This window comes from Tilletiopsis washingtonensis, assembly GCF_003144115.1.
Source record: "Tilletiopsis washingtonensis strain MCA 4186 unplaced genomic scaffold FA09scaffold_9, whole genome shotgun sequence".
NCBI classification, from domain to species: Eukaryota; Fungi; Basidiomycota; class Exobasidiomycetes; order Entylomatales; genus Tilletiopsis; species Tilletiopsis washingtonensis.
In genome coordinates, this window is record NW_020312006.1 from 147,865 (window position 1) to 160,781 (window position 12,917).

The 12,917-nt window shown below is 67.0% G+C and overlaps 4 protein-coding genes across 4 annotated transcripts; 3 read left to right on the forward strand and 1 right to left on the reverse strand.

The window, feature by feature from the left end:
* The first annotated feature begins 2,459 nt into the window (after positions 1-2,459).
* FA09DRAFT_329478 (hypothetical protein) lies at positions 2,460-4,846 on the forward strand. The gene is made up of 6 exons (XM_025742198.1): positions 2,460-2,643; positions 2,750-2,858; positions 2,919-3,071; positions 3,123-3,502; positions 3,557-4,208; positions 4,260-4,846. The coding sequence occupies exons 1-6, from the start codon at positions 2,555-2,557 to the stop codon at positions 4,611-4,613; spliced, it is 1,737 nt and encodes a 578-aa protein (XP_025598695.1). The 5' UTR covers positions 2,460-2,554; the 3' UTR covers positions 4,614-4,846.
* Positions 4,847-4,872: 26 nt separating this feature from the next.
* Positions 4,873-7,131, reverse strand: FA09DRAFT_329480 (aminotransferase). Its single transcript, XM_025742199.1, has 10 exons — positions 6,343-7,131; positions 6,257-6,286; positions 5,873-6,205; positions 5,759-5,818; positions 5,690-5,702; positions 5,515-5,622; positions 5,347-5,460; positions 5,140-5,291; positions 5,034-5,086; positions 4,873-4,975 (listed from the first exon to the last, which is right to left on the reverse strand). The coding sequence occupies exons 1-10, from the start codon at positions 6,929-6,931 to the stop codon at positions 4,895-4,897; spliced, it is 1,533 nt and encodes a 510-aa protein (XP_025598696.1). The 5' UTR covers positions 6,932-7,131; the 3' UTR covers positions 4,873-4,894.
* A 319-nt stretch (positions 7,132-7,450) lies between these two features.
* Positions 7,451-8,320, forward strand: FA09DRAFT_338288 (vacuolar ATP synthase; the record flags this gene model as incomplete). The annotated part of the gene is made up of 3 exons (XM_025744085.1): positions 7,451-7,763; positions 8,206-8,243; positions 8,306-8,320. The coding sequence occupies 3 exons, from the start codon at positions 7,451-7,453 to the stop codon at positions 8,318-8,320; spliced, it is 366 nt and encodes a 121-aa protein (XP_025598697.1).
* A 1,205-nt stretch (positions 8,321-9,525) lies between these two features.
* FA09DRAFT_345834 (putative neutral trehalase) lies at positions 9,526-12,535 on the forward strand. Its single transcript, XM_025744718.1, has 13 exons — positions 9,526-9,746; positions 9,799-9,896; positions 9,947-10,030; positions 10,080-10,565; positions 10,616-11,022; positions 11,074-11,236; positions 11,289-11,626; positions 11,683-11,839; positions 11,890-11,981; positions 12,043-12,086; positions 12,230-12,269; positions 12,327-12,420; positions 12,487-12,535. The coding sequence occupies exons 1-13, from the start codon at positions 9,704-9,706 to the stop codon at positions 12,514-12,516; spliced, it is 2,076 nt and encodes a 691-aa protein (XP_025598698.1). The 5' UTR covers positions 9,526-9,703; the 3' UTR covers positions 12,517-12,535.
* The last annotated feature ends 382 nt before the right edge of the window (positions 12,536-12,917 follow it).

Below are 12,917 nucleotides of genomic sequence, written 5' to 3' on the forward strand. Positions count from 1 at the left end.
CAGCGGCCGGCCGCCAGCAGCAGCGGTCAGCGCGGAGCGAGGAGGCGCGAGGAGGCGCCGGCGCGCACAGGGCGGGCACTGGCCGGCCGCCGGCTCAGGGCACAGCACCCCTGTGCCGCGCTACGCCTCGCGACACAGCCTCCAGCCGGGCGCAGCGCGAGTGTGCGCCCTCGCAACGCCGAGCCGCGCGCGGCAAAGGCAGGCCATCGGCGGCGCGGCGCGGAGCGAGATCGTCGAATCATCGCAAACGCACACACGCCGAGCGACCACCACGGCGAGCGCTCGCCTTGACACCGCGACGCAGCGCACGCTTCCCGGCAGCTGGTATTTGCAAGCTACAGCAGCAGCAGCCTCACCTGCTGCGACGGCGATGCGAGGCTCTGCGCGCGCGATTTTTGAGCACGTCTCGGAGCGTCGGACCCTTGCGCGCGCCTGCACGCCGTGCGCGCGTGATGGTGTGCAGCTGCTCAGGGGCTGGCGCACGCACACTCGTCCAGTGCCGCTCGCCCGCGACGCCGCAACTCCGCTGTCGGCGAGGCATGGCAGCGGCAGATGGGCAGCTCGGCGCCTCGCTCGCTGCGCCTGCGCTCGCACCTCCTTCGTGAGCTCGCTGGGAGCTGCGATGCTGTGGTGCTCGCCCGCTGCGCGAATCTGGCGCATGAGAGCCATACCGGCTGATGTCACGCCTGCGGCGGCTGCAGCGCGCTGATCCGCCACACTTGCACTCCGAGCGCCTTCAGGAGGTCGCCGAGCCGCAGAGCGGCTCAGCGTGCAGTCGACGCGCGTGGCTCGCTACGGCGCATCGGGGCTCAAGCTGTGCGCTCGGCCGAGCGCTCGGCGTGTTGACGAGGCTACTCTGCTCTCGGATCAAGGGCGACGCCGCTGCCGAGGCGGCAACGCGATGGGGATGGGCCGAGGCAGCTGAGGTCCCCTGAAGGTCAAGTGCAGGCCTCGCCTCGTCGTCATTTTCGGGTCTTGCGCCTCCTCTCTCGCGCGCAGAGGGGCGCTGAGAGGACCCACAAATAGACAGAGCCCCTCCTCTGCGGCAACTTGGCAGCGAGCCATCTGTGCCTAAGCGGCGCACAAAGCGGCGAGGCCCTGCTCAACGCGGCATGGCGCTTTCTCCTGGCGCCCCAGCGTCCTCGAGCTGCCTCCAACCATCGAGACGGTGACCGTCGTCGCGCTGCCAGCCAGCACAAACTCACGCCGCCGAAGGAGCGGCAAAGAAGACAGCTGCACACTGCTGAGAGCAGCGTGGCCTGACAGGACCTGAAAAGCGCGCGAGCAAGGCCAAGGCTTGGCGAGCTGCGAAAGAAAGTCGCAAGCGCGCTCGTCAAGGGTGCAGCGCGAACCACGAGCTGGCAGCCGCGGGCCGAAGCAGCCGATGCCGATGCCGCCTCGGGGCTTGGCGTCGCGTCGGAAGCGCGCTCTGCTGCCCTGCCCGCGGCGCCGCCGGCGTCTCTCTCTTCCCTCTCTTTTCGCGGATCTGCAGAAGAATGACAAGCGAGTCGATGTCTGATGCTGAGCGCTGCGCACTGCCGCTGCGCTGCATCGTGAGCTTGCCTCGGAAGCCGCGCCTGAAGCTCGCCTGTCAAGGCATCAAGCGCGTCTGCCACCGCTGGTGCGGTGCCTCTGCTCAGGCAGTTCTTACGGCCGCGCCGGCGCGCAAGGGCTTGAGACCCTCGTGGGGGTCAGCCGAGCGTTGCGTGGGCTGCCCGCTGCCGCCTTTGCTCTGACGAAGAGCTCTTCAAGTCGCATCGAGCTCTGTCACAGCGAGATTTTGAGCACTTCATCTCGCGCCCGAACGGCCTGGGAGCGGTTGAAGGATGGTCGGAAGGCGGCAGCGCGGCCAGCTGGACCCGTGCCGCGGTCTGCGGAGCCGTCGCGCCGGAGCGCTGCCGTGCGTTGCGACTTCGCGCGTGCAGGCTCGGCCCTGACGCACAGGCAGGTCGTGCCATGGCCGAGCGTCAACGAACGGCGCGGGCCGCAAGCAGCGTCAGCGTGAAGGTGGAGAAGGGCAGCTGAGGTCGGCCGAGCATGATGGCGGCCAAGTGCGTGCCGCTCGCACCTGCACGGCTTGGCAGATGCGCAGACGTGCGCCGCGCGCTCGCGGGGTTCCGCCGCTCCGAGACGGCGGCACGGCGCACCTCGTGCACGCTGCGCTGCGGCTGTGCCGCCGTGCGGGGCGCGCGACCGCCAGTCTGAGCGCACCTGGACACCGAGGCATCGAGGGCGACGTCGAGGCAGCAGCAGGATGGCAGCTCAATCGTGCGGTGTGCAGCTCTGCAGCTGCCACGCAAGATGACGGCGGCCGGACTTGCTGCGTCAGGAGAGCGGCCCTGAGGGGGCCCTCCGTGCCGCGGATCTGGTGCGCATGACGCGGCGCGGCGCGGCTAGCGTCCCCTGGCACCTTGGCCTCACGGGTCCAGAGTGCGGCACTCGCCGCCATCCTCCTCTCCACCACATCAGCGCCTCGCAAGCTCGTCGCCGCTCGTTCGCCGCACCATCGAGCATCCTCGACGCACGCAGCTCGACGCGCCCTCACACGCACAGCATGCGTCTCGCCTCGCTCTGCGTCGCGGCGGCGCTCGCGGCACTCGCCGTGCTGCCGGCCCGTGTGGCGGGCATTGACCAGATCACGCGGTGAGTGGCAGAGCCAGCTGTGACACTAGCCAGCCACGAACCTGGCCAGCTGTGTCCGTGGGCAGTTGCGGCAAGATCTGTGCTGACGCTGGTATCCACCTTCCAGCCGCGGCAAGTACCTGTACCGGCCCGATGGCACGCGCTTCTACATCAAGGGCATCGCATATCAGGAATCAGCGCCGACGGAGAGCGACTCGGAGACGGGCGGCTTCCCGGTACGTCGAGGCCAGACCTGCAACAGTCGATGCGGAGACGCTCATGCCCTTTGCCCACAGGAGCCCACCTCGTTCGAAGACCCCCTCGCGCTGCCGGCGGCCTGCACGCGCGACGTGCCTTACCTGCAGCAGCTGGGCGTCAACACGATCCGCGTCTACTCTGTCGATTCGCAGCGGGACCACTCGAGCTGCATGCGGACCTTTGAGGAGGCTGTGAGTGTGTCGTGCTCTTGTGGCTGCTCATTGCTCACGCTGCTGCGACAGGGCATCTACGTCATTCTCGACCTCGGCCTGCCCGTCAATGGCTCCATCAATCGCGCCGAGCCCTCGTGGGACACGGCACTTCTGGAGCAGTATCTCTCCACCGTCGAGGCGTTCGGCCAGTACGACAATGTCCTGGCCTACAACGTGGCTAACGAAGTCGTCACAACCGACGCCACCACCGCCGCGCTGCCCTTTGTGCGCGCTGCCGTCCGTGACGTGAAGTCATATCTCCGTTCGCGCGGTAGAAGCTCGCTTGTCGCCTATTCGGCCACCGACGGGCCCTCTGGCCCGTCCGGACGCCGCTCCAGCGTTGCGCGCTACCTCTCGTGCGGCGACGAGGCTGAGGCCGTCGACCTGCTGGGAATCAACAGCTATAGCTGGTTAGTGGAAAGAGGGCTCGCTGCGCAGCCAGAGCACACGCTGACCCGCTGCAGGTGTGGCAACTCAAATGCTGCGGCTGCAGGCTTCGACGACCTGGCATCTGACTTCGAGCAGCTGCCAGTGGCCACCTACTTTGCAGAGTTCGGGTGTGCGACGCAGGGCGCCGACGCGCGTCCGTGGACCGAGGTGGCGGCTCTCTTTTCGCCTCCCATGACGGACTCCTTCAGTGGAGGAGTGGCCTTTACCTACTTCCCGAAGGACCCGGAAGCGGCTGGTCGGGACTACGGCATCGTGGCGTTTGCCAGTGATGCCGGAAACGACGGAGACGTGCGCCAGCGCAGCGACTTTGGTGCGCTCGCCGACCAGTTCCGAAACGCCACCGGACCTGCGGCCCCTCCGTCGCCCGAGCCGACGACGTCGACGACCTGCCCGTCTCAGAGCGACAGCTTCTTGGCGGCCGAGGCACTGCCGCCGACGCCCGACATTCAGCTCTGCCAGTGCATGGAGGACAGCGCATGGTCCTGCCTGCCGACAACGCGCACCGCGGGCGACTCGGACGCCATTGGCACGCTCTTCGACTCGGTGTGCGGCCTGCTTGATCGCAACGACGCGCCTGTGGGCTGCGACGAGGCCTTGACTGCGGATGGCGCCGCGGGTGTCTACGGCAACTGGAGCATGTGCGCGCCGGCGCAGCGCTTGAGCTGGGTAAGTGAGCCGCGTCGACTGGCTGCAACGCCGCTGACAACTATCCCACAGGCATTCGATGCGTACTGGCAGCTGTTCCGCAACGAGCCCAGCGCCAACGCATGCAACTTCGACACTCAGGCCACGCTCCGCGCCGACCCCACCAACAACGACGCCGACGCCGCCGCAGCGACGGCGAGCTGCATTGCTGGTAATCAGGCACCCACTGCCGTCTTCACGCCTCAGCTGCCGTCGAGCACGGCGAGCAGCAGCGGCGGCGGCAGCGGCGGCAGCGGTGGAGGCAGTGGCGGCAACACCGGTAGCGGCGCCTCGACCGGCGGCGGTCCTGACGCCGCAACGGCCCCGGCCTTGTCGCTTCTCGCCGTCGCGGCGGCCTTCGGCGCCGGCGCCTTCATCCTGCTCTGAGCGGCTGCAAGCACGCACCTCTCTCCTTGGCCCTGACCCACCTCTCATTCCTGCTTGCTCATCGCTTCGTCTCGCCGCACTCCGGCTCTGTATCCCGGTCGCCCGTCACTGCGCTTTCTTTGGTCGGTCTCGCACGCCCTCGTGGGCTTCTGCTGCAACCCCTCGTCACTCTCTTCACCTCGATCATGAATGCACGTCGTTCTCCCCGCATGTGTATGTGTCTGTGACCTCGGTCCCCCAAGCCCTCTGCGCCCGTCGCCTCGTCTGCCCGATTGTGAGCCTCAGATCTGCGCCAGGACATCGTCGAGCGCCGCACGGAGCGTCTCGACGACCTCAGTGAGCTGCTCGCGTGTGATGGTGTACTGCATCGCAGCCCAGCGGTCAGTGCCGAGGTCGCCGCGCAGTCTCCGGCGCACGTACCGGGGGACAGATCAGGATGTGGTCGCCGGCGACGCCGTCCGCAGTGCCCGAGCCTGAAAGGAGAGCGTCAGCACGACAGGTTGAGCGAGGCAACGCTGAAGCTCACCGGTGTACATGACGACGCCCTTCGAGATCGCATCGTCGACGACGCGGCTGGACAGCCCGACCTTGGGGCTGAACGGCTCCTTGGTGCCCTTGTCGGCGACGAACTCGACGCCCCAAAAGAGGCCGCGGCCGCGAATGTTGCCGACGTTCGGGCTGCGAGGCTCTCGCGTCAGATTCTGCGATCGCATCGGGGCGAGACGGCGCTCACTGGTCGTCCAGGCAGCGGTGCAGCTCGGCCTCGAGGAAGACGCCCATCTCTGCGCAGCGCTCGACGAGTCTGTCCGACTTCAGGATCTTCTGAACTTCAAGTCCGGCGCGAGTGCTAGAACGGGGTCAGCCTGGCGTCTGGACTGAGACACGGCAAGCTCAGACTCACCCGCAGCTGTAGGACTGGAAGGTGAAGCCGCTGACGAACACTTTGCTGCCGCGCTCGATGGGCTCGATGACCTTGCGACTGGCGAGCACGGCACTCAGGGGCGCGTATCTGCGTGGAGAGCATGTGTTAGCCATTCCTGTGTCTGTGGCTGGACGTCTTAATGAGCTCCACGCACCCGCCGCTGATGCCTGAGGAAGGCGTATGTCAGCCATGTGTCGACGTGCGCCCTCGCGATGTCACCAACCTTTGGCGACGGTGAAGATGTCCGGGATCACACCTTCTTGCTCCCAAGCGTGGAGGGTGCCTTTCGAGTGTCGTCAGCAGCCGAGGAAGTCGCTGACGGGTCAAGAGAACACACCAGTTCTGCCCATGCCCGACATGACTTCGTCGAGGATGAACAGCGCTCCATGACGGTCGCAGACTCGACGACAGGCCTGGAAGTAGCCCTTAACCGCGGGCACGCATCCGGTCGTCGCGCCCACCACAGTCTCGGCACAGAATGCCGCGACGGTCTCCGGCCCAAGCTCCTGGAACTTGGCCTCGAGCTCCGTCTCGAGGCGCGCCACGTACTCGGCCTCGCTCTCGCCCTCCTTTTGGTGGCGGTACGCATAGCAAGGCGAGACCTTGTGGAAGGCGCCCGACGCGAGCATCGGCTCAAAGTGCTTGCGGCGGCCCTTGTGGCCTCCCAGTGCTGCACGAGATGGTCAGCGTGATATTGCCAAGCGCGCGACTCGCAACGCACCGAGGCAGCCCAGCGTGTTGCCGTTGAAGCCTGGTGCAGAGTGCGTCAGTGTGATCAAAGTGCAGCAGTATGCGTACCGCAAGCACCTTGGTCACGGCCAATGAAGTTCGTGCGCTGCAGCTCGCCCTTCTCGACAAAGTGCTGCCGGGCAAGCTTGACGGCGCTCTCAACAGCCTCAGAGCCGCCCAAAGCGAAGTACGCGCGAGCAAAGTCGCCGCCACGCTCGTTGGCTTCGGCACACAGCACCTCGGCCAGCTCCTCGCTGCAGTCCGTGGCCCAGTTGCCCGAGTGCACGTAGTTGACGGAGTTCAACTGCTCCGTCAGGGCCGCGATCATGCGCTTGTCTCCGTGGCCCACCGACACGACGGCCGCACCGCCGCACGCGTCCAAGAAACGACGATTCTCGCCGTAGATGTAGCAGCCCTCTGCGCGGATGGCCTTGAGCGGCATGACGCCGAGGTGCCGGTGCATGACGTGGCTGCTGCTCTTCGTCGGCGCGGCGACGGGTGCGGCGGCCATGCCGGCGGCGATGGGCAGCGAGGCGGGCGCAGCGGCGCCGTCGACGAGTCCGGGCGCCATGGTTGCGAGCGGGCGTCTGAAGGTTGTGATGGAGGTGGTGGTGCGGACGCAAGTGTGGCCGCGCACGAGGGCGCCAAGAGGGAGAGCGGGGCGCATGGCGGCGGCGATACGATAGCGCGAGGCACGGGCCAACCGCGCGTTGCTTGCTGTGCGGGGCCGACGAACTCGAGGCGGAGGATGAGGGAGAAAGAAAGGCTGCGCTGGTGCTGCTCCTGCGATGCTGCTCCGTCTTCTAGCCTGATAAGTTGGCCGACGGCGAGGCGGAGCGAGGGCGCAGCAGAAGAAGAGGCGCTGTCAGGGGGCGAGTCACGGGCGAGGGCACGCCGCCAGCGCCGCAGGACCCGCGAAGGCGCGCTGTGCCTGGCGTGGCTGGCGCGGAGAGATGAGCCGCGGCTATTTGGCGCGCCTCGTCGCGCTCAGAGCGGAGACGTCGCCGCGGCCGAGCGAGCCGTGCCGTCGAGCGCACGCTCCGCTCCCACTCTCACCACCCTCGCCTCCACTCGGGACAGCCTCAGCACCTCTTCGCAGTCGCACACCCAGCAGCACCTGTCGCACACCACCACCGCAGCAGCTGCGCGCAACCACCCGCCGCGCACCTCCCGCGCCGCCGCCGCCATGTCCGTCGCCGCGCAGGCGGCCGACCGCCAGCTGGTGGGCCTCATCGTCGACGAGGACAGCGCCACGGGCCTGCTGCTCGCCGGCGTCGGCGAGGTGTCGCCCGACGGCAGCAAGAACTTCTTCATCGTCGGCAGCGGCACGCCCGTCGCCGAGATCGAGGAGCACTTCACCACGCTCACGCAGACACGCAAGGACATCGGCATCCTCCTCATCAACCAGCACCTCGCCGAGAAGATCCGCCCCATCGTCGACAAGTACGCGCAGGCGTTTCCCGCGCTCCTCGAGATTCCGAGCAAGGACCACCCGTACGGTGCGTGGGCGCAGCCAGGAGGCGGGTGTGGCGTGCTGCGGAGCTGCTGGGTGAGGTGCGGCACGCAGGGTCGCCGGCACGCCGCTGGCGCTCTCTGTGCAGATGCGCAGGAGCTGCGATCGTGGACAGCGCTGCAGAAGTGATGCACTCTGTGCCAGAGCTGCGAAGAGGTCTCGGTGGTCGCACAGCGGCGTGCCCATGTGTAGTCAACGAGGCGTGCTGGCGAGCGCACTGGGTCGTGCTGCACAGAACCAGGTCTTTCTTGGTTGCTCGTGCGCTCTTTCTTGCAATGCTCGCGCGAACCACGAGCATGCCTTTGCTCTCGCACGAAGCTTGTGCAAAAGAGCAGGCGCTTGTCGCTGCGGTGGGCTCGAGATCTGACTCGCCTTGCTGCTCGCCAAGGATGCAGCAAGCACTTGCTCACACGCCCTCTCATATGCAGATCCGTCCAAGGACAGCGTGCTGAAGCGTGTGCAGAAGGTGCGTGCGCTTCGCCGTCCTCTGCCTTTGACGCATTGCTCACTGCGCCGCTCGTACCGCAGCTCTTCGGCGAATAAGCGCATCTCGGCGCATCTGCAACACGGCCTCTCTCATTCTCGCTCCCGCCCATGCATTCCTGACTCACTTGACGCAATCCGACTTGTCACGATCATGCCGCGTCTACTGCGCGCGACTCCGCAGCAGTCGAGCTGAGCGCACCTTTGGCAGACTGAGTGGCCTGTGAGAGCACGACTGGCGGCTCGTACTGTCGCGCTTGAGGGAGAGGCTCGCACGCTGATAAGTGCCCACTGCGTCGCCTTGCCTTGCCAGCGCTGCCAGCGGTGCAGAGACGTGCCCAGCAGGAGCAGGACTCGCTTTTGCACTCGCCATACGAGCATCATCGAAGCGTCGAAGCGTCTGTTCGGCCACAGCTGACCGAGGGGCTCGAGCGAGCATTGTGCGAGTGCGGCAGGCGCCACGTGACGACTGGCTGCCACAGCAGGGTGGCCCAAGCGCGCACGGCGCCGGCTCTCATCAGACAGAGAGCGCACTTTACTGCTCTCTTGGCCCCTGAGCGCGCTGGAAGAAGCTCCAACAGACGAATGTACACAGAGAGAGTGCCCTTGAGAGGCACCTCTGCCCAGCACCAGCGGTCGGGCAGGCGAGGGATGAATCTGCTGGGTTGCAGCGGGAAGGGGGGAAGGGCGAGATAGAGCCGTCGTGCCCTGCTGCGCTCGCGGCTGCGTGCACGCCGGCCGCGGCACGGCGGCGTCATCCCGCGGCTCGTGCTGGCGCGCCCCGCGCTGCAGCATCTGGCCAAGTCGCCGAGCTGGCGCGCCTGCTATCTCACCGCACCACTACCACCATGGCACCGCCATCTCCGAGCCGCGCCACGGGCGCGCCCGCGCCCGGCCAGCTAGGCCGCCGCGCCTCGAACCCCTTCACGCGCAACCAGGACCTCAACGACGAGCTCGAGGCGAGCAACTCGGCCGCGTCCGTCATCTCGCGCTTCCGCAACGCCTCGATTGGCTCGCTCGGCAGCCGCCGCACCAGCGGCAGCTACGGCGCCATCGAGGAGGGCAGCGACGAGGAGGGCCTGCCGCCGCTGGCGCAGCAGCGCACGCCCGCCGACCTGCAGCGCGGCGGCGCCGAGGGCTCGGGCACGGGCGTCAGCAAGCCCGCCAGCGACGCCGCGCCCGCCGGCCTGCCGCTCGAGCCCGAGCTGGCGCCCGCCGGCGGCTCGCAGCGCCACGTCTTTGCCGACAACGTCAAGAGCCCCGACGTGGCGTACGACAAGTGCGCCGAGCTTGAGCAGGCCCGCAGCAGCAGCGATGCGCGGGGCAACCAGCGGAGCCGCGGCCTGATCCGCACGTACAGCATGGTGAGTGGAGGCGGGCGGCGCGTGGGCTGCCGCCGCTCAGACGCTCTCGCAGGCCCAACAAAAGCGCCGGCCAGCGATCATGAACGACGACCGCGTCATCCGCCAGCGGCGTCTCAGCCACGGTGAGCGAGGCAGGCTTCAAGCCGCGTCCGCGTGAGATTGACAAGCGTCCAGACGCCGTGGCTGCGACGGAGCAGCGTCGCTTCATTGTCGATGTGGAGGAGACGATGCGGCTGGTGCTGGAGCAGGAGGACACAGACGGCAACTTCCAGGTGCGTCTCGAGCCCCTGCCGCCCTGCACGGCCGCTCACCGTCTCCGCAGATCAGCATCACGGACAGCGGGCCCAAGGTGCTGAGCCTGGGCACAGCTGCGAGCAACGGGTACAAGGGCGTGGACATCCGCGGAGTGAGTGCGCCGCCGCAGCCATACGCCCGCTGCCGCTGACTTGGCCCAGACGTACATGCTTTCGAATCTGCTGCAGGAGCTCGCCCTGGCGCGCGAGCACGGGCGGTCACGCATCGTGCTCGACGAGTCGCGCCTCACGGAGAACCCGGTGGACCGGCTGTCGCGCATGATCTCGCAGACGTTCTGGCACAATCTGACGCGGCGCATCGATGCCGACGGCCTCGAGGCGATCCTGGCAGACCCCAAGAACCGCAGCGCCAGCAAGTCGCCGCGCATCTATGTGCCCGCCGCGGAAGAGGAGATGATCGAGTACTACCGCAACATCGCCCGCGAGCGGCCGTCGATGGGCCTCGAGGTCGAGGTGCTGCCCAAGGTACTCACGCCCGAGTATACGCGCGACCTCAACGACAAGCCGGGCCTGCTGGCGCTGGCGATGCGCAAGGAGAAGGACGCCAAGAGCGGTGAGGAGGTGCTCAAGGGCATTCCGTTCATCGTGCCGGGCTCGCGCTTCAACGAGCTCTACAACTGGGACTCGGTCAGTAGCGTGGGCCGCAAGCGAGAACCAACAGCTGACTCCCCGCACAGTACTTCATCTCGCTGGGCCTCGTTGTCGACGGCTGGGTCGACATGACGCAAGGCATCGTCGAGCACTTCATCTTCAACATCAAGCACTACGGCAAGATCCTGAACGGCAACCGCTCCTACTACCTCATGCGCTCGCAGCCGCCGTTCCTCACCGACATGGCGCTGCAGGTGTACTCGCGCCTCGACCCGGACAAGGAGGCGGAGAACAAGGCGTGGCTAAAGCGCGCCATCCAGGCGGCCATCAAGGAGTACCACACCGTGTGGATGCGGCAGCCGCGCTACGACCCCGTCACGGGCCTCAGCCGCTACCGCCCCGAGGGCCTCGGCGTGCCGCCCGAGACGGAGGCCAGCCACTTCACGCACGTGCTGCGCCCCTATGCCGAAAAGTACGGCTGCAGCGTCAACGAGTGAGTGCCGGTGTGAGCAGCCAGGGTGGCCTGCGGCTGACGCCGCGGCAGGTTCACGCACATGTACAACCATGGCGAGGTCAAGGAGCCGGAGCTCGACGAGTACTTCATGCACGACCGCGGCGTGCGCGAGAGCGGCCACGACACGTCGTACCGCTTCGAGAAGCGCTGCGCCAGTCTTGCGACAATCGACCTGAACGCGCTGCTGTACAAGGTGAGTGTGCTCGGCCTCCGGGGGGTGGGCATGTTACTCACTCCCTTTGCAGTACGAGGTGGACATTGCGACGGCAATCCGCGAGGTCTTTGACGACAAGCTCGAGCTCGACGACGACTTCACGCTCTGGGCGCCGCTGCCGCCGGAGCTGGCCGACAAGCAGCCCGAGAAGCCGTCGCACTCGCACACATGCGCGCAGTCGAGCGCCGAGTGGTTTGCGCGCGCAGCGCACCGCAAGCGACAGGTGGACAAGTACTGCTGGAACGAGGGGCAGAGCCTGTACTACGACTACGACACGTCGACGGGCCGCCAGGGCTTCTACGAGAGCGTCACGGCGTACTGGGCCATGTGGGCGGGCATGGCGAGCGAGGACCAGGCGGCGAAGCTGGTGTGAGTGGCGGCTGCTGGTTGCGTGCTGTGTGCGGCGCTGACGCCCCATTCCACAGGCACAATTCGCTGCGCAAGTTCGAGGTGACCGGCGGCCTCGTGCCGGGCACGGAAGACTCGCGCGGCCGCATCTCGCTCGACCGGCCGAACCGGCAGTGGGACTACCCGTTCGCATGGCCGCCGCATCAGATGCTGGCGTGGATCGGCCTGGAGCGCGTGAGTAGAGCAATAGGCTGCGTCCGAACTGCTGCTGATGGCTGTGCCAGTACAACTACGTCGAGGAGAGCCGCCGGCTTGCATACCGCTGGCTGTACCTGCTCACGACCTCGTTCGTCGACTTCAAGATGATTCCCGAGAAGTGTGTCGCGCGCCTCGGCTGCCGCACGCTCCCTGTAATCTGACCCTCGACTGCTGCGCAGGTTCGATGCCGTCGCGCTGTCGCATCTTGTCGAAGCAGAGGTGAGTGCGGCGTGTTCGCGCTGCCTGCGTACTCGTCCAGTCGCTGACAACTAATCGCACACAGTACGGTGCGTGAACACTTCAGGCCGCTTGCTCCGCGTTTGAGGTGACTCGAGCTGTCGGGGACTGATCTTGCCCCCCTCACAGGCAACCAAGGCACGGACTGGAAGGAGTTCCCGCGCGCTGGGTGCGTCGAGCGTGACCCGTGAACGAAACCTGATTGGCTGACCCCGCTCGCGCACAGATTCGGCTGGACAAACGCCTCGTACCAGGTGGGCCTGACCTTCCTGACGAGCGCGCAGCGGCGCGCGCTCAGTCTGTGTGCGCACCCGAACGAGGTGAGCTTCGGCGCAAGGATGGCGGACAAGGGGCGTCTAGAAGCTGATCCGCTCGCTCCCCTGCAGGTGTTCGGCACGGGGCGCAGCCAGACCTGATCGCGATGCTGCAGGGCGGAGTCGGCGGCGAGCGCGCGTGCGGCATCTCCGCTCGCTGATTGAAACCAGACAGATCCAAACGCGGCACGCATGCCTGACTGTGATAGACAACCGGCTTACCGTTGACGAAGACCCGAGCGGACAGCCGGGTGACCGAGACGGCGTCAGTCCCCCTTCGAGCCTGCGGGCAGCGAAGGAGCGACGCGCGCTGTTTTTGCCGCGGCCGAAGAAGCGTGTCCGTGCCCTGCGCGCGAGAGGTGGCTTCCTCTTGCCGCCGCAGGCGGCAGCGCAAGCCACCGATGAAGCGCTGGTTGACGAGCTCTGTGCTGCTTTGAGAAGCACTCGAAGCGGCAGGCCGACACGAGAGGGGCGCAAAGGCAGGGCAATCAGATCGCGAGCAG

Excerpts from the sequence above, each read along its gene's own strand:
- FA09DRAFT_329478 (XM_025742198.1), top strand. The coding sequence starts at position 2,555 with ATGCGTCTCGCCTCGCTCTGCGTCGCGGCGGCGCTCGCGGCACTCGCC. Across the intron at positions 2,644-2,749 it reads GGCATTGACCAGATCACGCG|CCGCGGCAAGTACCTGTACC; the intron begins GTGAGTGGCAGA and ends TCCACCTTCCAG. Across the intron at positions 3,072-3,122 it reads TGCGGACCTTTGAGGAGGCT|GGCATCTACGTCATTCTCGA; the intron begins GTGAGTGTGTCG and ends CTGCTGCGACAG.
- FA09DRAFT_329480 (XM_025742199.1), bottom strand. The coding sequence starts at position 6,931 with ATGCGCCCCGCTCTCCCTCTTGGCGCCCTCGTGCGCGGCCACACTTGC. Across the intron at positions 5,087-5,139 it reads GGGCGTCGTCATGTACACCG|GCTCGGGCACTGCGGACGGC; the intron begins GTGAGCTTCAGC and ends CTCTCCTTTCAG. Across the intron at positions 4,976-5,033 it reads ACATCCTGATCTGTCCCCCG|TACACCATCACACGCGAGCA; the intron begins GTACGTGCGCCG and ends GCTGCGATGCAG.
- FA09DRAFT_345834 (XM_025744718.1), top strand. The coding sequence starts at position 9,704 with ATGAACGACGACCGCGTCATCCGCCAGCGGCGTCTCAGCCACG. Across the intron at positions 10,031-10,079 it reads AGGGCGTGGACATCCGCGGA|ACGTACATGCTTTCGAATCT; the intron begins GTGAGTGCGCCG and ends GACTTGGCCCAG. Across the intron at positions 11,023-11,073 it reads TACGGCTGCAGCGTCAACGA|GTTCACGCACATGTACAACC; the intron begins GTGAGTGCCGGT and ends ACGCCGCGGCAG.